The 22,964-nt window shown below is 43.5% G+C and overlaps 2 protein-coding genes across 11 annotated transcripts in view; one reads left to right on the forward strand and one right to left on the reverse strand.

Moving 5' to 3' along the window:
- The window catches only part of PCCA (propionyl-CoA carboxylase subunit alpha), a 251,208-nt gene extending 234,179 nt beyond the window's left edge, over window positions 1-17,029 (forward strand). For both annotated transcript variants that reach the window (XM_081908204.1, XM_081908203.1), the window contains exons 23-24: window positions 11,497-11,574; window positions 16,660-17,029. In XM_081908204.1, coding sequence (XP_081764330.1) covers window positions 11,497-11,574; window positions 16,660-16,728 — 147 coding nt within the window. In that variant the 3' untranslated portion in view covers window positions 16,729-17,029. The remainder of the gene's footprint in view (window positions 1-11,496; window positions 11,575-16,659) is intronic.
- The window catches only part of GGACT (gamma-glutamylamine cyclotransferase), a 56,090-nt gene that overhangs the window by 17,285 nt on the left and 15,841 nt on the right, over window positions 1-22,964 (reverse strand). For 3 of the 9 annotated variants that reach the window (XM_081908312.1, XM_081908315.1, XM_081908313.1), the window contains exons 2-3: window positions 19,393-19,892; window positions 17,652-18,130 (exon numbers count right to left, since the gene is read on the reverse strand). In XM_081908312.1, coding sequence (XP_081764438.1) covers window positions 19,402-19,875 — 474 coding nt within the window. In that variant the 5' untranslated portion in view covers window positions 19,876-19,892 and the 3' untranslated portion in view covers window positions 17,652-18,130; window positions 19,393-19,401. Of the gene's footprint in view, window positions 1-5,063; window positions 6,138-17,651; window positions 18,131-19,392; window positions 19,893-22,964 lie in introns of those variants that run through there. The other 6 variants (XR_014167690.1, XR_014167691.1, XR_014167688.1 and 3 more) reach the window with 6 other exon arrangements.

Consider the following 22,964-nt stretch of genomic DNA (forward strand, 5'->3'; position numbering starts at 1 on the left):
ATTTGTTTATTTGAAGGACCATAATTCTGCCCAAAACTAAACATGGGTAGGTCTTACTGAAATCATTTCAACTTAGGTACCCAGTTTACAGACAGCATGTAGACATTACATACATTTTACTGAAAAAAGTGGAATTTACTGCCACATAAAGATTGGGATCAATAAAGCTACTTTGGGTGCACTCAGAAGAATGTTTAAATTTCGCTCCCTTCACATATGAATCAGGAGGCATTATGTGATTACCAAAGAGTGAGACCACATTGCTGACTGCCCCTTGCCACCCACACATCTATTTATTTCATTTTTATTTTTTCATTGAATTTGTATGCCACCTTTTAGGGCAGTTCACAACATATTCATACATTCACATGGACTATCTACAGCAGGGATGGGCAACATGTGGTCCTCCAGATGTTGCTGGATTGTAAATTTCATTATCCCTGACCATTGGTCATGTTGGCTGTGGCTAGTGGGATTTCTAGTACAACAATACCCAGAGGTCACATGCTTCTGAACTGCTCTCCCCAGGGAGGTTTGGCTGGTACCTTCATTATACACCCTGCGGTGCCAGGTGAAAACATTCCTCTTCAACCAGACCTTGGGCTGACTGACATCCAGTGCCCTCTTAAATGTGTTGTTGGAGGGGGGGGATTATTGGTTTGTTGTTGTTCTTATTTTTACTATGTTTTTTTGTGGTTTTTGCATTGTGATTTTATGTTGTGAACCGCCCTGAGATCTGTGGGTGAAGGGCGTTATACAGATTTAATGAAGTTAATGAATGAATGAGCAGCTACTGGAGAATAGGCTTCTTCACTGAAGTTATGCAAAGGATGGGTGGCTAAGCAGCGTGGACCCAATTCCAGGAGTCACAGGATGTCCTCTTCTGGCGTCACCTCAATGCTGCCCCCCCCAACCCCACTGAATTTCAAAGTTTTTTAACCTCCCCTTCCAATATGGTTTGCAAAAAAGCATTCAAAAGATTCCTTGATACCTAGTTCTTTGAATCCTGGCTATTGCATTTAGGATTGTAGTGTTGGAATAAATTTATAAACTTAATTACTATTTCAGAGTAGCAGGTTACAATATTACAGCTATATTCAGTCCAAGCTTATGGCAAGGTGCGTCTGCACTGGGCTTCCCCCAGCCTTGAGGCCTTCCCTCTTCATTGCAGGTGGCTTTGAAAATATTCTCGAGTTTCAAAAGCTGCTTTGTAATATGTCATGGCGGCAGGGAGGGGCGAAAGCTAAAGGTCAGGCAAAAAGCCCCTTTGCACATGTGCAAATAGAATGCTTGGGAGCACTGAATGAAATATCAGGAGTGAAACGGAAGTGCGGATTGCGTGAAGGGATCTCTTTAGCTGCTTTCCACCTAATTCTGCTTTATTTCTTTGTATATTTCAATAAAGCATCTCAATGGCTTTCTGGAAATATAGCTGGGTTTTTCTGGATCAAAATTTGCTTTTCTTCAGTAAGCAAACTGTAATCGATAATTGCACAGTGTTAGTAATTTTGCAGAACTACTGTAAAAATAAATGAAATCCAAAACTTTTTTAACTGAGTTGATTATCCAAATGTATTTTTATATATGTGCTAGAAAAATAATTTATAATGTGATAATGTGAACTTGAAAGAACTCTTGAATGTAGTGTTTTTATTTTATTTTATTCTAATTTGCATTTGAAAAGTCTGCCTCTGTGCACTTATTTATTTAAACGTGTATGAAAATACTTCAGTATTATCGAGAGGGTGTGATATACGACATGAGGTTTCAAAATAAGAATTGCACTATTTCACAGATAAATTTTAATTGCGAAAAGGCTTGAATAAAGTGTTTAGCAAGCTTGAACAGTGTGTAGTAGCAGCCTCTTATACAAAATAGGACATGGAAATTTGTTCTGTTACGTCAAAGAAGAAATGAAATACTTTACTCGTCAAATAGTAGGTTTATGGTTTCAGACATATTTAATTTTAGACCAACAAGATTCTGCTCCATAACACTCAATTTAAAAAGACTAGGAAAAATGTCTTGCTGAGATTACAGATAATGTCCAGCCATTGTTTTGTCTTTCAAAATGCTCAGACGCAGCAAACCGAAAAACACCTTACAATCCTCTCTTTTTCCCTCACTTCACTAAGCACACCACAGGCGACTGATTTCTTGTAAAATGTAAGGTTATATTTTTAATATACTACTTGTTGCTTGTAACCTCCTCCATTTTCTTTTAATGCCTTGCTGGCTGTTCAGCTCTTAAAAGTCTGAAATAAATTCTCGTGGCCTTTGGTAATTAGCAGTGCTTTGTAAAACAATGAAAGCAAGGGAAGGCATAGGAATGGAACGGTTAATTAAGCTGCACTTTAAAAAAAAATGCCTTATACATAGTTTTATGATATAATTTAATGGACACCAAATATTGATTAGAGGCACTTGTCATTTTCATGTAAGTAACCCAGAGGTTTCTCTTTTACTCTGATGTAGTTTTATGCTCTGGAAGAGCTAGCAATTCAAATGAAATTCTAGTCAGCTGGTGTTAACTTTATGCAGAACTAAAAAAAACCAAAACCAACTAAACTCCTGGCCACCCTGACACTTAACAAAAAAAAAGGTGGGGAGTGATGCCTATGTGAAGAAATTGGAATGAGGAACTGCTTATTTTGATACCTATTGGGGGGTCATTTATATTAGACTTCAGACAGTTTTTCTACTTCGTTTGCTGGAGTTAACATTTATTTATGCTTTTTTATCCATAGCTGAGATGTGTGGTGGTGAAATAAATATTATCATTATAAATTATTATTAGTAGTAGTAGCAGCATTTAATATAACTTATATCTGAATACATAGGGCGTAGTTTGATACAAGTAGGTCTTCGCTACCCCCACAAAGCTTATCAACATTCCTCAGTAGTCAGTGATGACTCGCAATATTCCTAAAACTGGACTGTCAAGCTAGTCCATCACTGTAAAGGGAAATCTAGACATTTCTAGAACCTCTGGGAGCACTTGTGTTTTGGATAAGTGGGGGTACAATGATTGGTTCTTATTGCTGTCAGGGGAACGTCACTGACCTTTGATTAATCAAGGGTCAGAAAATCTAGGATGCGCTCTACCGAAATTCATTCTTTGAAGGAGTGTGGCGTAAAAAGTTTAATAATCGTCTGTCAAGCACTGTTAATTGCTGCTAATTATATTTTCAACTCTGTAGCTCCTGTTTCAGAATTTAATTTGGATGGAAGGGGGAAATGGCACTAATTATTTTACACAGATTTGGACAATGTCAAGGAATTCAGTCACAGCTGAATCCTCTTGATTTTGTTTTCTACATAGGTGTCTGATGCCAACAAGTCAGAGAGATAGGGAGAACCTTGAAGGACGCCAGTAAGACAAAACAGCTGAGCTGCTTGGAGGGAGGATGGGGATATAAATGTATAAAATGCACAATGCTTAACGCATGGGGTTGAGACTTTTAAAATTTGTGTTATCTTCAACCCCCACCCTCTTTTCCTTGTCTAGCTCAGGATGTCTCGTGTGGGCATGTTTGACACAGTTGGAATGACCTTGTCTGTCTTAATTTTTGCAAGAATTATGCCTTATCAGTAGTTGAGTATTGACAGTCTATTGTCACCGCTTGCAACACAACCAAGTACAAGTGTATATGGATATTGGGGACTTTCCTTTCGGTGCACTTTCCTTTGAGTTCAAAAAGAGGGTGGTGCTAAAATAAGATTCTAACTGTGCTGTTGACTGGCTCAGAGATGCAAGGTCTCGTCCAATTGTTGCCCCAATTGTTTTGGCTCCCCCCCCCCCATAAAGTTGTGTGTGATACTTCTCCCTCGCCTTCATCTCTGTGAGTCTTTCAAATATATCCTTTTCAAGCACCTGTGTTCGAAAATAAAGGTCTCTTTAAAAAAATGTAATGGAAGGGTTTTCACTTTTGCAGACGAGTCAGCAGGGCTGATATTGATCCAGCTTTTTAGGGAGCCCCAGTGCACCAGAAGGTGATACAGTAGAGGGCCTTGCAAGTCCTGGGAGCCTTCTGTCTAATTTGGCAGAAAAACACAATGTAGGGCAACAAAAGAAGGATCCTATACCGTAAGAAATCTCCATGCTCCCCCTTCCTCCTCCTCCCCCCGCCATAAAAAGAGGCTTAATTTTTTCAGCTGCACACAATGATTTGATGCTCACTCTTGCATTGAAACAGTTGCTGTCGGAACAGGCAGGAAACAGTTTTCTTTTAATTGCTGAAATCATTCGGAAGTGCTTCGTGCGCTGCTTCTGTGCAGCAGATGCTGTGCATTAATTGGCCTGTGTAGGACTGACCCAGGGTTCCTTGCAGCGGGCCCAATGTTAGGCACGGGGTTTAAATAGCTTATTTATTATTTTGGATAAGCTGGCAAACATGGTATGTTCTTGCACGTGCTGTATTTCATGGTCTGCCGTTCCAATGTCATGTGGGTTTCCAGCCCTGGTAATGTATTAGCAGCAGGTAAGCTCTAAATAACATCCATCAGGAGCTAATTTTTTATTTTTTTTTACCCAGATACGCCAATGACTGATGAACCTGTCTTTTGTATGAATGTTTAGCACAGTAGAAAGCCATATGCCACTGGCACAGTTTCCTGTGCATTCTTTATAGTGGCTAGAGAGTAGTAGGGGGAAAATTTCTCTTGCATTTGCATCCTGTCATTTATGAACAGTTTGCACTTTCTAAAATAGCTCCAGGTTTTTTGTTTTGTGTGTGTGTGTGTGTCTTGGAAGGAACAAAATGTAGGGTTTAGGGTTTCTTAAAGGCAATGTGACTATTGCTCTTGCGTTCTTTATCCAGGGATATTAGAGCTCATCCTTAATAGGGAACCTTGTTTTGTAACTCCCCGTCTGTTCAAAACAGACCTTACCCCATTAGAAGGTCTTCCCTTGTGTGGGAGGACCACAGCTGTTACCGTAAATCTCATCCAGTAACTGTATAACCCCCCATTTTGTGGTTCTGAAGGATGAAATTGAGAAATGGAATACGGTGCACTCATCCTTTACCTCTCCAATTTTAGGCCCTTGCACATCATTTTCATGCTTTTATTCCAAATCAAACAACATTAGTGAGCAACACCACCCTCTGCTAAATGTCTAGCATCAAAGGCCCCTTTTCACAAGGCCGGCAGTTTATTTCTTTTCTAAGGAGTGGGTGAATCAATCTCCTTCTCTCAAAATCTTGGCCATTTCTTCAAGGTTGTTGCAGGAAAGATGCAGCATTTGGAAATGGAGTTTCCACAAAGCAAACAAGGTCCCAACTTAAAAAGAAAGGAGGTGGGGGGAAAGCAAATGACCTTAAGAGGTTTCTGTTTCTTTAAATCTTTGTGAAAGAAGTGGTTCTAACTTCTTATGGTGGGATATTGAGGGCTTTAACAGAAATAAGAAGTGGTTGAAATCATTAGCACAACAAAGCAAACTATAAGCTTGAAGATAAAAGTCCCTGGGGGAAAAGTCCTCTGAAAATAAATGGGACTTGATAGATTTCCATATCATTTATAACTTCCCTTAATTACACTTGGAAGACTTGCCAGTAAAACTGGAAAATTGGCAGCCTATATCCATTATAGTAATTTTGCCGACCATGGCAAGCAGCTGGCTTTACTGGATTTTATTTCCCATCACTCACAATTAATCATCAGCTGGAGATGTCTGAAACTCTTCAGAACGTAGCAATACTGTGTGACATTTGGGCCTCCTTAAAATGCTAAAATCTGCTGAGTAAATGGGCCGAGCTTTCTTTTCCTTCAAGCAAACTCATTTTGGTGCAAGGCAGGCTGCTTGCTTAATGACTGCCACTTTGATAATCGGATGCGAATGTGAACCTTGACCCGGTGTCAAAGGAGAGGACGCAGCAAGCTGGGTGAAAGATATGAGACTCAGATCTGCAAACTTTACACCAATTAGACAGAGTGGAGAAATACATCAGTGCCTATTGGGTTTATCAGAAAGACTTGCAGGGCTTGTGACTGTTTTGTAAGCCTAACATTGAAGACATCCTGTCACAATCATTAAGTCTTTATCAGTTGATTCACAAAAGTCTTAAGGGAGTGGACTGGACTCACAAAGATCTCTTCTTAGGCCCTGCCCTCAGATTGGAGCTCTCTTCATTGTACCTCTCAATATAACCAGGCGAACAATTAATATTCCTGTTACTTTCTTGTGCATAGTGAATTTAAAAGTTCCTCCATTTTGCCAAGGAGCCCTGACATGACATTCATTATTACATTGCCTATAACTTTCAAGACTGTACAAGTTCTAAAGTTTGTTATCTAAACAGATGGTTACCACCAACTCCAATTTTTGTTCTCTAATTCCTATTTTTCTTTAAACAGGTAGATAAACAGTTGAAATTATTTTCAAATGGAAATCTTGAGAATTTTGATGCAGGAAGCCATTGTATACTTGGTGTGTTACACTTTGTTTTTGGAATGAAATGCAGTTTCGTTCCTAGTCAATGAACAATGAAATTAAATATTATTTATTTTCATATTAATTTTAATCCCAGCAGTTTCAATTTTCTTTCTTCTGAAAAGCCGTTTTAATGAACCTCTGCATTTTGTTTTGTGTTTTTAGAGAATTTAACGATGAAATCGATTACAATGGCCTCAGATGAGTAAGAATTCTGTGGATTTTATTTGATTTTCCCCTGCCCCCATTTGAGGTCACCACTGAAGTCATAATTAAAAGTATAAAGAGAATGTTAAATAATAACTATTTTTGATTACTGCAAACTGTCCTATACAATGTGATTTTTCTGCTTTTTTCCAGGTCAGTATCTTTAGAAGTGTAGAAAAGTTATTGAAATTTTTTAAAAAGCCTAACTTAATCCTTAAATGAGGAAAGAGGATATTTTAGAGATCTCGAAGATATTCATTTTCCGGCTTAAATAATACAGGCAGGCAAAAAGATACACACAATTATGCAGTGAAAGAAACTGAACAAAGCCCAAGAGAATGAATAAAAGAGGAAAGGGAGATATATTGGCGACTAATTTTAGGATTTGCTGTTTTGCAACACAGTGGGGGAGGAGACATTAAGGATTGACATAAAGAACAATTATTAATGTGGGTGCTTAAGTGACACTTTCTCCTAAAGCCGTTTTAAATAAATTGGCTATTATTAGACATAATGCCACAGTATTTAAACATTGAGTATCTATGGAAATAAACGTTTTCACCTAAGACAGAGAACTAGCATAAGTTAGTTTTCTTGTAAGGGTTTGTTGGGTAAGTCTTCGCTAAAGAATACTATTCCCAGTTATCTTTGGGGAGTACGTGTTTGGATAGAGAAGGGGTACATAGGGAACGAAGTTCGAGGTTCATAGAAGGAACCCATCAGACAACCCTCTGTGTAATTTTTTTTAAAATGTGGGGTTGTTGAATCTTTAGGAAATTGTTGCTGTGGGTGGGAGCAGGAGGTTGAGTATATGTTTTTAACAGGCCCAGAAAATTATGTTGTTGGCCCCCTTTATATGTAAAATGTATTACGTTTGCATCAAGCATGCACATAGTTTGCAGTTTAGAACATGCTGATAGATTTGAAGCACTTAACATAGATGGTTTAGAATTTGGCAGCTGGAGGCTTTTCTCATTTAGGAAACCTTCAACAATGACGAGATAAATCAAACTCATCTTGCAAAGCCCACTTCTAGAGCACGGAATATTTCTGAGAGTGGGAGGCAAAGGGAGACCTCTGACAGCAAAGGCTGGGAAGGATGTAAGGTGGATAGGGAGATCCCTTTGGTCCAGTGTTTTGAAGCTTTCGGAGAACTTAGGGGAACTCCTGAGCTTTTGGACAGTTCTCTGAGAAAGTTTGGGAACAGTAGGCCTACTCCAAATAATGAAAGGGCAGTATTTGCACATTAATGGAATTTTTATGCCGGAATGCTTCTCTTGTTCATCAGTTAACCTAGTATCACTAATGCTATGTGCACAAGTCATGTATCAGTGCAGTGTTAAGCCTGATACGACACATTCGCTCTAATGTACTTGCACGTATCTCTTGTTTTGTAGCTCAGGATGGAAATAAGCTACAGTGGTACCTCGGGTTACAGAAGCTTCAAGTTACATACGCTTCAGGTTACAGACTCTGCTAACCCAGAAATAGTACTTCGGGTTAAGAACTTTGCTTCAGGATGAGAACAGAAATTGCGTTCTGGCAGCGCGGCGGCAGCGGGAGGCCCCATTAGCTAAAGTGGTATCTCAGGTTAAGAACTGTTTCAGGTTAAGAACGGACCTCCAGAACAAATTAAGTTCTTAACCCAAGGTACCACTATACTCAAATCGTAGCTCCCTTTTGTAATGGAGGAAATTCACTTCCCTGTGATTGATCCTGACATGTTTTTGTCATCTGAGCTGTGTGGCATCCCCTTAAGGAAAAAAGTACAGTGGTGCCTCGCAAGACGAAATTAATCCCTTCCGTGAGGCTCTTCGTATAGCGGTTTTTTCGTCTTGCGAAGCAAGACCATTGACAGCTTAGCGGATTAGCGCTATTAGCAGTTTAGCGGCTTTTAGCGATCAGCTGTTAAGCGGCTTATCAGCGGATCAGCTGATAAGTGGCTTAGTGGCTTAGGAACAGGGGGGAGGGGAAAACCCCCGCAGGAACTCGCAAGACATTATCGTCTTGCGAAGCAAGCCCATAAAGAAATTCGTTTTGCGAAGCGCCTCCAAAACGGAAAACCCTTTCGTCTAGCGGGTTTTCCGTCTTGCGAGGCGTTCGTCTTGCGGGGCACCACTGTACCTATGTTACCATAGGAGATGGGAACAGTGATGTGCTTTCATATTGTGCCTGGGTTAAGTCAACATGTTAAATAGGACTATTCTATGGTCTCTCCTTTTTGCGCGGCAAATTTCGTACTCAACATTTAGGACTGTCTCTCATAACATGCCATGAACTTCTTTATGCAGCACATGGTGATGGCCACCAACTTGGGTGGCTTTGATAGATTATTGGACGACAGCCACTAGCCACAATGGCTACGTTCTGCCTCCACAGTCAGAGGCATAATGCCTCTGAACACCAGTTGTGGGGAATCACAGGTGTGCGATGACTGCTGTTGTGCTCATGTTCATCTTGCCAGCTTCCCACAGGTACCTAGTCCTGTGAAAACAGGATGCTGAACTAGATAGGTCCTTGGCCTGATCCAGCAAGTTCCTCTTAGGTTCCTATGAAGACAAGGAGGCGAAAAGTGTGTGGTGCTTCCTATTTAATGTATATGCGATGAAAAAACTGGTAGTGGTGTGTGTGCACCAATCACACGTGACTGCATAGCTGACTTGAGGAGGCCAGGGGCAGCATGAGATTAACTGCAGTTTTATTTGGGGTTTGAGATGTGGGCTAAGATGTGCAGCCAAAAGCTGCACAAAGAAAATGGGCTTTGAGGAATGAGTTTCAGCCATCAGTATTCTGCGAGGGTGCCCAGACATAGGGGAAAGCAAGTGAGGATGTAAAATAGGAGACTTGAGTGGTTGAGGGTGCTGGAATTGGGATGTGACAAGGGTCACAGGCATGAATATATAGGAAGCGTGTGTGGAAATCTGTTGTATGTGAAGAGGCCACTTCTCTCTTACAGTGTCCCAGTTAAGTCCCAACAGCTGAGGGTGGTTCATTCCAGGTCAACAAAGAAGCAATGTGATTCAGTCTATTGTTCTCTTGCTGATGTGGAACAAGCACTTTTGAGCAACAGCCTTGAGAAACAAGCTGTGTTCCTTTATATAACTTTACATCTTACTTTTCAATAAAATTGCAGTGTGTGTTTTCCATAGGAAGGCTGTGGATTGTGGCTCCTCTCTGCACAGTTTATTTCATGTACACACAGTGCAATGCATGGGTTGCCAGTGTGGCACCTTTGCCCACAGAGAGACCTTCCCTGGTGCCCACAGGGTCCCATCCCCTTGCTCAGATTAGGCTTAAAAGAAGCCTTCTTTAGCCTATAGAAGCTCATTTTTTCAAACCTAATCAGGGCCTGGGTGTTACCCCATGGGGAGTGGAGAGCTACCACACACATGTGATGCCCACCACAGTCTCTCTCTTTTGAAATCGTGACCTTGCCCTAACAAGGTTGTTGACTCCTGATGTAATTGATGCTTATTACATGGAGGTGGTAATGTACGTAGGTATCAAGACAGGATGAAAGAAATGAGGTTCTTTTGGAGGGGCAACATAGAACAAGTACTTGAACATTTAGCAGATGTTTTATGGGAGATATGAAGTCTGATGGTGGTAAGAATTAGTGTGACAAATACACTTATGCATGCAGTAGATCTGTTCAACTTTTGTTATTTAATATGGTGTTTCCAGTGACAAAATGGCATATGTGGGTGGTAGAAACTTGAAAGTATTAGTTCATGTAATGAGTATTTCAGACCATGTATAGGAAGAATCTCAAACTGCTCCCATCGCTGGTTTGGAAATAGTATAGTCTCTAGTGGAAATGATCTTTCATTGCGGGCTCTGAAGCATGTTACTTCAGATATGAAGTAAGGAAAGTCACACTTAAATTGTGATGTTTGAGGGAAAAATGACCCAAGGACAGAGAGCTACTTCATGCAATGCAAACTGGCTAGATTTTTTGGTTGTAAGTTGTTCTTGAGTTGCCTTGGGCAAGATAAAGCAACTAATAAATGTAATAAATAATAATAATTTCCCAACTTCCTGTAAAGCTGTGTATTTATCAGACAGAGGTAGCTTGCCTAATTGGCATAGGATGTGCTTATCTCACATGATCAACTTTTTTGGGCTTAAAAAAATAATCCATGGAGGTACACAATGGATCCACTGGTTACCTTGAGCATGTGAACAGTTTGTTAAGAGTTCAACTAGGCAGAAACAGAAAGTGAGAGTGCCACTCTGAATGAATATGAGACTGGGTGGTGGTATTTTGATTCCATAAGACTTGCATCTGGTCTGCAAATGTCTGCTTTTCTTAATAATGAAGAGACAAGGAATCCCACAGGGCTCTTTGAGGACTAGTAATCCAAGTGAACACTTCTCTTACTTTGGAAATTTCACCAGGCCTTGTGCATGCAATTGCTGATCCTTTCTTTACAAGGACTAAAACATGTATTTTGTTTTGCTTTGCTTTGACTTGTAAGCTGAGATTCTTGGGAAGGTGAATTCTCTAGCCAGCCTCAAAAAATGCATATTTTTCCTGTGTTTGCAGTTTTCTGTACTGCATGCATAGCCTTGTTGAGTCAGAATCCATATTCTTTATGCAGTGGGAATTAGATGATGGTTAAAGCCTCTTCAAGAATTGAGTATCTGTAGGATCTGAACTCAAGTTTCTATCAGACCAGAGTACATCATATGGTGCATATCAGCATTAGAGTCTGAAGGTGACTTAAGAAAGGATCTACACATGGGATAAGAATTGTCTTTTTTCTTTGTTTAAAGACGTTTCTGTGTTAATTTTCCTGTTGACTTTAAGGTTATAATAACATTACCATTTTAATGTCATCTTTTTTTGCTTTTACCAGGTTGCAGAAGGTCAGGAGGTCTGTGTGATTGAAGCTATGAAAATGCAGAACAGTTTGGTTGCTGCTAAAACTGGCAAGGTATGTCCAGACTACTAGATGTTTTAAGTAACTTGTCAAGTTGAGCACAAGCTTTATTTTTGAAAATAGATTTTATTATTGGCATCAATCTTGAACCTTATTGCACTGTTCTGTAACTGTGTGGTGATGCACACACTTTGAATTCACAAATGTTTATCAAATGTTCAGAATTATTTGTCTTGGCTGCAGCCTTTCTGTTCAGATTTGGCCTAGGCTACAATCCAATAGAGTTACAGTAGATGCACTTTGGGTCCAGTGTGCTTGTGCTGGATTGTGGCCCTGGAAATCAGAATCTGTGCCTTTGTAATTTCACTACCGTATTTTTTGCACCATAGGACGCACCTTGTTTTAGAGGGGGGAGAACAAGTGAAAAAAATTCTTCCGCTCTCTGCCCAACGCCCCTTCAGCGAAGCGGCAGGAAGCGCTGCGCAGAGAGTGGGAGAATTTTCCTCCTTGTTTTCCCGCTCTAAAACAAGGTGCGTTCAGGCGGCTACCTTGGAAGCCTGGAGAGTGAGAGGGGTCGGTGCGCACCGACCCCTCTCGCTCTCCAGGCTTCAGGTTCCTTTCTACCTGCTCTTTGGGGCTGGCGGAGGGAAGCCCACCACCAGCCCCAAAGAGCAGGTCAGGGAGCAGCGGAAAGGCGCAGCGGAGAGGCTGCTGTCATAGTCATGCGTCACTTCTCCAGCCGGGAGAGAGTAAGCCGGGCTTCTTTAGCCCCCTGCGCGCTCTCCCGGCTGGAGAGGTGATGCGCGGCTATGGAGGCTCCTGCCATAGCCGCGCGTCACCTCTCCAGCCGGGAGAGGGTCGGGGGGGGGGCTGCTTTAGCTCCGTGTGCGCTCTCCCGGCTGGAGAGGTGATGCGCGGCTATGGAGGCTCCTGCCATAGCCGCACATTATCTCTCCAGCCGGGAGAGGGCCGCGGGGCTATGGTGTCTTCGCTCCATAGGACGCACACACATTTCCCCTTCATTTTTGAAGGGGAAAAAGTGCGTCCTATAGAGCGAAAAATACGGTAATTGTTCAGCTAGGCCAGAGGTAGGCAACCTAAGGTCCGGGGGCCAGAAGTGGCCCAATCACCTTCTCAATCTGGCCTGCGGACGGTCTGGGAATCAGCGTGTTTTTACATGAGTAGAATGTGTCCTTTTATTTAAAATGCATCTCTGGGTTATGAACTGGCATAGAAATTTTTTCATATTTCCCCCCAAAATATAGTCCGGCCACCACATGGTCTGAGGGATGGTGGACCCTGAGCTAGGCAGTCCCAAAACATGTCATGCACAAATAGACTTTAGGACCACAATGCAGAGCATATGGCCAAAACTTTACACACAAGCAGTGCTTCTTTTTAAAACAAACAGTTCACTGCCCCTTCACGTGCCAAGCTTTTAAAAGTGCTTCATCCCAGTGGGTATGTGGAGGTAGTCACAAGGTTCTTTAGGTTGTTAGGATATTGCAAAATACTTAGGAGGTGTCATCTCTGCTTTTGCTTTTTCTAAATTACCAGGCACAGTGCAAGTCCCATTTTTAAGCCGTATTGAGGCATTCAGTGTCTATTTGTAATCAGGATTCTAAACAACACAAGGAGCCTCCCTAAGTACAGGAGGCAGCCCACTCCAGCACTTGATTCTTCAACTCATGAAGGAATGAAAAAAAGCAGATGAGGATGTGCCAGAAGGAATAGGGCTTGGCAGTGTGCCCCTGCTGTTCCTCACATGACTATGATTGTGCATAGACACTGAATACTCAGACAGGGCGATACTCACGTATAGATAAATGTCAGTAGTTCTTGTTTACAGAACATTTGTGAAAATACATTATTGGGTACAAAACAGTTCCTGGTAGGCAATTTATAAGAGGCCTGGTTTTGTCTAGTGTGTGTATTAGCGCTGGGCGATACCAGCTTTTCAACATTGTGGTATATCGCCATTAAAACCTCGTGGTTTGGTGATATACCGTGATGCTGAAAAAACAAGCTGCACTGGTGCCCATGAGGCACCGGCTGAAACCGCCCCAGCTCTCACCATGAGAGCTGAGGTGGTTTCACCCAGGTGCTTGTGGGCTGGGATAATGTAGCTTGTTTGCGCAGCTCAGCTGGGGATCAGGAAGGCTCCCCCTCCCCAACCGAGACAGCCCCGGTGCAAGCAGGCAGAGCGTTGGGGCTCCTTTAACTGCTTGCTGTGGGAACGGCACCCGCACTCCCCACAGCTGCACAGTTTCATGGAGCCACCAGCTCACAAGAGCCAGTGCGGGGCTGGGTGCTCCTTTAACTGCTTGGCTGAGGCAAGGGCAACAGTCCAGCAGTTTAAAGATGCAGAGAGAACAAGAAACTGCATCAGCGCCTCACCGATACAGCTTGTTTCTTCCTCTGTGCCGTATGAGGGCAGAGTTTGAATGGTGGCTTCACTCAGCGGTAGGTACCGTATTTTTCGCACCATAGGACGCACTTTTTCCCCTCCAAAAATGAAGGGGGAAAGTGTGTGCGTCCTATGGTGCGAATACAGGCTTTCGCTGAAGCCTGGAGAGCGAGAGGGGTCGGTGCGCACCAACCCCTCTCGCTCTCCAGGCTTCAGGAAAGCCCCACCGCCAGCCCCACAAGCTCGGGGGACAGCAGAGAGGCGCAGCGCGCCGTCCTGCTGTCCCCCGACTTGGCTAAAAGGCTGGCGGGGGGGGGAGAAGCCGGCTCCTCCCCGTCGCCAGCCCCGCAAACTCGGGGGACAGGGGAGAGGCGCAGCGCGCCATCCCGCTGTCCCCCGACTTGGCTAGAAGGCTGGCGGGGGGGAGAAGCCTGCTCCCCCCCGTTGCCAGCCCCACAAACTCGGGAGACAGCGGGAGAGGCGCAGCGCGCCATGCCGCTGTCCCCCGACTTGGCTAGAAGGCTGGCGGGGGTCCTCCCCGTCGCCAGCCCCGCAAACTCGGGGGACAGAGCTGGGCTCCCGCTGCTTGCGGAGAGTTGCCTGCATGCTGAAGCCTGCGCGCGCTGAGCTCAGCGCGTCCAGGCTTCGCGGACCTCTCCGCAAGCAGCGGGAGCGCTCCCACGGCTTGTGGAGACTTGCCTGTTTGGGGGCTGGGGTCGGGGGAAGCTCGAGCTTCCCCCATCCCAGCGCCGCGCCTGGGGGGGAAAATAATTTTTCCCCCTTTATTTCCCCCCCCCAAAAAAAAACTGGGTGCGCCCTATGGTGCGAAAAATACGGGTATATCGCTGGTGAAACCACCTCCGCTCCTGAGTCCCTCTTCTAGCAGCACCCGCTGGAGGAAGGCACTCTTTACTCCCTCCAGCAGACGGACCTGGTGGCAGTCTGCTCCTCATACTGGTCCTGGGCAATTTATCGCCCAGGTCTAGTGTGTATTTGAATTTTAAAGCCCATTTCTACAGAAATGGTTATACAGTGGTGCCTCGCAAGACGAAATTAATTCGTTCCGCAAGTCTCTTCGTCTTGCGAGTTTTTCGTCTTGCGATGCACGGTTTTCCATAGGAATGCATTGAAAATCAATTAATGCGTTCCTATGGAAACCGCCTTCCCCCGACCTCTTCTGGCGGGCGGCATTTTAAAATCGCCCGGGACAGCGGAGGACTTCTCCGCCGTCCGGGGCGATTTAAAAGCCCCTGGGAAGGCAGGCAGGGGGGACAAAGGCTTTCTCGCCCCGCCGCTCGGCTTCGGGACATCGTTCTGAAGCCGGGCGGCGGGGGGAGGCTTTCCCGCCCGGCCGCCCGGCTTCGGGACATCGTTCCGATGCCGGGCAGCGGGGGGAGGCGTTCCTGCCCCACCGCCCGGCATCGGAACGATGCCCCGAAGCCGGGCGGCTGGGGGAGGCGTTCCTGCCCCACCGCCCGGCATCGGGACGATGCCCCGAAGCCGGGCGGCTGGGGGAGGCGTTCCTGCCCCACCGCCCGGCATCGGGACGATGCCCCGAAGCCGGGCGGCTGGGGGAGGCGTTCCTGCCCCACCGCCCGGCATCGGGACGATGCCCCGAAGCCGGGCGGCTGGGGGAGGCGTTCCTGCCCCACCGCCCGGCATCGGGACGATGCCCCGAAGCCGGGCGGCGGGGGGAGGCGTTCCTGCCCCACCGCCCGGCATCGGGACGATGCCCCGAAGCCGGGCGGCTGGGGGAGGCGTTCCTGCCCCGTCGCCGGGCTTCGGGACATCGTTCCGATGCCGGGCGGCGGGGGAGGCTTTCCTGCCCTGCCGCCGGGCTTCGGGACATCGTTCCGATGCCGGGCGGCGGGGGGAGGCTTCAAAAGCCTTCCGGGGGCTTTTAAATCGCCCCGGACAGTCCCGGGGCGATTTAAAAGCCCCCGGTTAGGCAGGCTTCAAAAGCCGTCCGGGATAGTGGGAAGCGCTTCCCTGCTATCCCGGACCGCTTTTAAAATGCTGGCGGTGGGGAGCAAAGCCTTTCGCCCCCGCCGGCCTTCCTGGACCTCTTCTGAAGTCCGGAGGGGGGGAAAAGGCTTTGCTCCCCACCGCCAGCATTTAAAAAAAGGTCCCCGAGATTTCCCTATGGGCTTTTGTCTTGCGATGCAAGCCCATAGGGAAAATCGTCTAGCGAAGCGTCGCAAAAACCGAAAAACCCTTTCGTCTTGCGGGTTTTTCGTCTTGCGAGGCATTCGTCTTGCGGGGCACCACTGTATGACATTTACAGTTGGGGGTGGGGGGGACCAACCAAACCTCTTGCATAGTTTGTAGATTTACTTTGGCACAAGCACCAAAGGTGATTGACAATAAAAATGCTAAACAATTGCAGCAATGAAAAGCAACAAACAAAACCAGCATCAAGCACAGCGCTATTTTAAAATAGTGTAAAAATTGTCTGATATTTACCAAAATCACCTTTAAAAAATCCAGATGTTAAAACACACAGAGAAAAACAAACTTCTTAAGTGTTTTGGATAAAATGAAGCACAATTAAAAACTTGGGCAATGTGTTTGATTATGTTCCAGGACATGCTTTTTAGATTTCTGTTTCATGTTGTATAAGGTCTTTAAAATGGAAATCTACCACTTATTTTCTTTGCACAGCCAACTGCAATTAAAAAAAGATTCTTGGCCTTGTTTTCAGAATCAAATTTTTTTCTTCCTTTGCGCTGCAGGTGAAAGCTGTACATTGCAAAGCTGGTGAAACTGTCGGGGAAGGAGATGAGCTTGTGGAACTGGAGTGAAACTATTTATTTCATATGTTGCCACAATTGACTAGCACCTTCTATGTTCCTCCACAAATTTAAATGAACATTAAGGTAGCAAGCAAATTATGTAAACTAAAACAATGCTATGGTATTTTTTTAAACTATCTTAAACAAGAGGCAAGGGTCCATATGGTTTACCTTGCTGAGACTGAACTTAAAATTGCCTCTGGATCTCAAATCACTCCTTTTATAAATACCTGTACATAAGGGATTTGTAATTCTCTTCTGCAGTTCTACTGCTATCAAAGAAATTAATAAAAGCATTTTTGCATATAAACTGTGTCATTTAAAGCCTTCACAACTTTGGTACTTTAACCTAAAACTGGGTCTCCACATGTAACAACAGAAATAATTTTGTACTGACTCCCCTACCTGTATACCAGTTTTATAAAAAATAAGCAAAGGGTGAGTTTTAATTGGCCAGTAGGCATGGGGAACCTCTAGCTCATGGGCTAAACTAAACCTGACAATGATCCTGACATTATATATGACCTCAGGCGTGGGGCAGGAAAAGATCTGACTGCAAAGCAACAATCAGGAGTCTTAAGGAAGTTCCCAGTTCTTCCTTGGCAAGTGACACTTGTATTCAGTACCGTTTAAATCTGGTGTGAAATGCAAGCCCAACGGGGATTGGTTTTACTCAGGAGCCTCCAACTGGGAACTCCTGAGTGCAGCTGCTCCCTACTGAAAGTAGGGCTGAAAGCTCATCATGAGAACAAACAGACCCTAGCCTGATCCTGTTTATCACCCCACACCAGGTGCATGCACTGTCATAACTCTTGTGACTGTAGTAGTGTCCTACACAGCAAGTCCCCACATCTAGATTTAATTTACTATATTAATGACAAATGTTTTAAGTAAATCATACTAAGTGTTTTTTTAAGTAATACAAATGTACACAATTTTAAAAATATCTATTACAAATTTTCTCATTATTTACAGTCAAAGGTTTATAAACTGAATTTTGTCAAAATTTATACCACTATCACTCTACAATTAAAACAATCTGCCATCACCTTGTTTTTACTTGGAAGCCTAACAAAAGCAAAAGAATGAATGGGCTGTATAAGAGAGAAAGCTGAAACTAAGACATGAACATAAGTGAGCAATTGTATGTGTACAGCCTTAAATAGTAGGATAATTAATACAACAGTAAGAGTAGCATTGTGTGTCTAATTAATATCAGGAACTGCTCTGCCCTTCAGTTGTACAGCAAGGTCACATTGGGTACTTAAGGAATATAACCAACCTTAAAAACTGCTTTCTTGCAGTTTTCTTGAGAATCTGCCTTCTTCCCTGCTGGCATATTTCAAAATACTGAGCTATAAATGAAAAGAGGTTGTTGATTCTGTTCAGTAGTCTGTGGTCATTTATGGAGCTGAAACAGGCAGGAAGAGAATGTAAATATACTAAAACCTAATGAATAGAACTCCTGCCAACCTAGCAGTTCAAAAGCACGTCAAAGTGCAAGTAGATAAATAGGTACCGCTCAGGCAGGAAGGTAACCGGCGTTTCCGTGCGCTGCTCTGGTTCGCCAGAAGCGGCTTAGTCATGCTGGCCACATGACCCGGAAGCTGTATGCCGGCTCCCTCGGCCAATAAAGCGAGATGAGCGCTGCAACCCCAGAGTAAGCCACAACTGGACCTAATGGTCAGGCGTCCCTTTACCTTTTTAATGAATAGAAACTATTATGTCCAGAAAGGTGGACAAATAAATGAAGAAGCAGAGGACTCCACATCACTTGGACTTCACTTTGTGAGTCTTAGTTCTTAGTTCCTTCCAATTTCTGAACCATAACTTTCTCTGGAGCTCTTAAGGCCCATTTGACAAATCTGGCTCCTAGCAGCACTATGATGTCAACTCATTTCAATTCACGGATTTCGTAGTCATGCTAGTGATATACTGCCTGCAGGATCAGAGGTAACATGCCTCTAATATCACTTGCTGGGAACTGCAGCAAGAGAGGTACATGGCCTTTCTGATCTGCTTGTAGGTCTCACATAGGCATCTGGCTGGCCCGTGTGAAAAAAAGGATGCTGGCCTAAGTAGGCCTTCTGTCTCATCCAGCAGGGCTGTTCTTAACTTTTTAACTTGTTCTTCCAGAGCAATGCCACTCCAGAACAATGCCACATATCATGAGAGCCTGATGCTCTCATCATTTTTGCCCTCCATGCCCACTTAGAGCACCTGAAAGCCAGAGGACTGGACTTTGAGGGCATCAGCAAAGAGAATTCCCTTAGCGAACTCATTTGTCTCATAGTGCTTGATTAATGGATCTCTTACAAGGGCCATTTCCTTGCTTATGTGAAAGTTGTACAGTAATGCAAAAAAGCTTGTTGTAAGCTGGAGGTTCTTTATCCCCCGGTTCATTGCTAGAAATACTGCAGTATTTTATCTTTGCTTTGCAAAACAGTATTCCCCCCTCCACCTCTTGATCAAGTTTTAAACAGAGAACTACAGAATTAAAGACATCCATGCATCTTGCATGACTAGGCAAGTTTAGTCTGAAAACCTGACTGGACCCCAAAATATTGGCTTGAAGGCAACTATATTATGGTCTGAAACATTAGTGCTTACTTTCTGTAAAAATGCTAGAGATTTTACTCAACCTCTTGATAATACGTCCATATCAGCTTTTACCTTCCAGTTTCAATCTCTGTTTTCCCTTAGTTCATATGGAAGCCCGTGTTTCCCAAAGGAATCATAGTTGTCATAGTAAGGGAGATGTATCCATTCTGGCTGATAAGTGGTAGTGCTATACACATAGCATTCCAGGATGCTGTTAACAGCTGGCGTCCCTTCAGGTGGACTACTTTCATCTTCCTGCTCAACAACTTCAATTCTCACTGGGGTTCGCTGATACATGTCTGGACAACTTTCAAACTCATCAAGGAATTGCAACATCTGGTCATTGACAGCATAAATCTCTCCAGTGACACGGTGTCCCGTTCCTGGGATATTCAGCAAATAAGGAACGTTGTATTTCCCGGCAATCACTAGGGGGTATTTCTCCACTGTGAGCCCCCTGCCCTGGAATCTGGCTGTCCCATTAGCACCATTTATCATGTATGGGTAGTTGGGCTGGCCTTTCTTAAGGGTCCCGTAGACAAAGACACGAACCATTCCTCTGACGAAAGGAACTGAAATAAACAAAAATAAGCCTTGATACATTATCGCACTTTGCGTAAACATTGTTCCTTAAAAGCTTGTTATTACGGCAATATTTAGCAAATACGGTTGTTTCAAAACAATCCAAGGAATACAAGCTGGCTATTTTTCTAACTCCAGTTATAATTTACAATACAAGTGACAAAAGGAAGAAAGCAAAGATCATAGCAAAAATAAGAAACAGTTGCTTGTTGTTTGACAGCAAGCACTCCAGTTATCAGTTCACACTGTCCAATTCCTTCATGTAATAGTGTATGGGGTCACAAGATTCGTTATGAACAGGGCCATCTAATCTAAGCAACCATTTTCAGGATCCCATTGTTTTCAGCATGTATGTACAACCCAACTCCTTCTGCAAGTGAGCATGTATGTGGTTGGTTTGGTTACTGTATATCAATTCCAGTTGACATACTCATTACCAAAAGTTATGACAGGCCTTCATGTACATGATGTAGCCATTATGTACAGTACCTGCCCTGCAATGTGTATTAAATATGTCTCAGAAGCAATCTATTTTTAAAAAAATAAAAAGTCATTTTTTAAATAAAGTCTATAAATGATCAATAATTCTAAAACACAATTATTACAATCCCTGTGAATGCAAAGGTGGTAGGATATTTTAACAATGCTACCTCCTTGGGTCCAACAGATATTAAAACAAATTCACAGGAGGGATGTGTGCAAGTTTGGAATATTCAGCAAAATACTGGACCAGCTCTGGAAATCCATAAACCACCAAAAGATTGTGTGTGAAATACACCACCACTTTTGAAGGTAGAGAAAAGGATACAAAGTCAGAGTCACTTAAATATTACTCCCACCCCCCATTGGGGTTAGTGCATTTAACTATTATTATTTCCATTTATAGACCACTTACAGTCTGAAAGAGACAGACACAGAAACACACAAAACATTTTTCATTGCTCTTAGTTCCAAGGTATACCAAAGAGTAGAAGAGGCTCCACAATGCCAACCAGAGCACTCGGGGGCGACAGTGTCAAGAGCTCTACACACACTCTGAGAGGGCCAGCTTTTAGTCAATTTCAACCTTCAGGTCAGTGGCATCAATATCACCATGTAAGGGGGACTGGGTTTTTCTACCCCAACCCAGCTAGGAGCTGATGCAAGAGGTTGAAAAAAGCCTCATTCCAAGGGCAGCCATTTTCTCCGCTCTTGGTCAGACAAGCCCCTAATCCTTACTCCTGCTTTAAAGCAGAGGTTGAATTTCAGCTTCCTCAAAAGTCAAATTTGCAAGGCTTACACAATGGTCACTGCTCATATCCTGCCAAAGACCTAGCTTTCATTGCATTACACCATTTCCAAAAATGTTTGATGTTTCTCACCAGGAGATTTCTGTCACAGATTGTGACTCTAGCTTTTGGCATGAGTGTGGCGCTAGTGTTTTGCAATACACCTGGCTGACTAGTTTGATGTTCTATTTTGGGAACAGCTTTCCCAGTGTAGGGCAAAAGAGCCTCCAATTTACTAAAGTAATGAAAAGGTTTCCATTTTATTCCTTGGCTACTGTTCAAAGTATTCTGCCTCCCAGATGAACCTTTCTCCCTCCCTTCATGATGTTTCTGTCCAACTAAAGCCCAGAACATCTGATGCTTCCCCAAATTTTGCTATCAGTCATGATCTGCTAGGAGAGACAGTCTCTCCCCCCCTCCAACACAGCAGTTTGGTCTTTAATTGCCAGATGCAGAAAATCTTCAGAAGGTGAGCAGGACACCTGGCCCTCACTTTACACAGAGGGTCATTATGAGGCATATTCAATTTTTTCCTATTCTTTCATAACAGTTCATTTATTTATTAAGGGAGGATGTAGTGCCTATTTTTCTGAATAAAAAGCAGAGCAACATTTCATCATTGTGGTTCAAGAGGTTTACTTTCAGAGAATGTTAAGATTAAGAGAGCCAGGGTGATAGAATAGAGAAGAGACTGTGCTTCCAGTCTAATCATTTCATGGGGAATGGCCATGCTCCACTCGCTCCTTAATTACAGGGGATTCACAAAATACTATCCGAGAAGACATCCAATTATTGTGTTCCTGTATTTCCCCTGCAATTTTTCTGTCTTCTTGGACCGTCTTTTCTCATGCCCACTCTCTCAAAATTCAGAAGAACAGAAGGGTTGCTCAGCCTCCCCCAGTGCAGATGTCTTTAGCGCTATTCTTGTTAAAAGGGTGTGGCTTTGATGTGGGCCATGACCTGTCGGGAAAGTGAACCTATCGCCACTTAGCACATATTGTGATGGGTGTCACTTAATGACCCAATTTGGGTTCTCCCCCCCCCCTTAGTCAGTTGACGAAAAGCATGATTATAACACCATAATGCTATCATGCTCTGATTATGGTGTTGTAACATCATAAATATCTCACTTTTATGTAATAAAAAACTGGGAAATTATTTTAGCTGTAATTAAAAGCTCAATTTAAAAAGTTAGAATGGGCTCATAAAACAGTAACTCCCGCAAGAGGTAGCAGTGAATATGTGCTGGGCAGCACGTGGCCCAACCCACAGCAATGATGTCACATGCACTGGTGTGGATACAGCATAGATGTAGAAACAAAAAAGTGCACTACTCCCAACAGTGTGCAAAGTCAATTAAAATTCAATTCAAACATTATAAACAGAAGACCTGGCTAGCACAAGGAGCTCTGCCTGGAAGCAACCTAAGACTAAAAAAATTAAGATGGCTTCTCCAAAGGTACGTCCTGATTTCCTTACCTTTTTAAAATTTCTCAGATAGTGTCTACAAGCATGTTGGCAGGGGTGAGCCAGTAGGCATTATATACTTGTGAAACCTGCATACCCTCCAACATTTCTCCAATGAAAATAGAGATGTCCTATTTCTTCATAATAATCATAATCCAAGATATATATAAAAAAATTAAAATCCCAATATAGGGCTGTCTTCAGATGTCTTCTAAAGGTTGTATAATTACTTATCTCCTTGGGTTGGGGTCACATAACTCCATACCTTCCAACATTTATCTTATGGAAAGAGGGACATCCTAAGGAAAAGGAGGACACTCCAGGATC

Source organism: Podarcis melisellensis, assembly GCF_964234715.1.
Source record: "Podarcis melisellensis genome assembly, chromosome: 4".
Lineage (NCBI taxonomy): Eukaryota > Metazoa > Chordata > Lepidosauria > Squamata > Lacertidae > Podarcis > Podarcis melisellensis.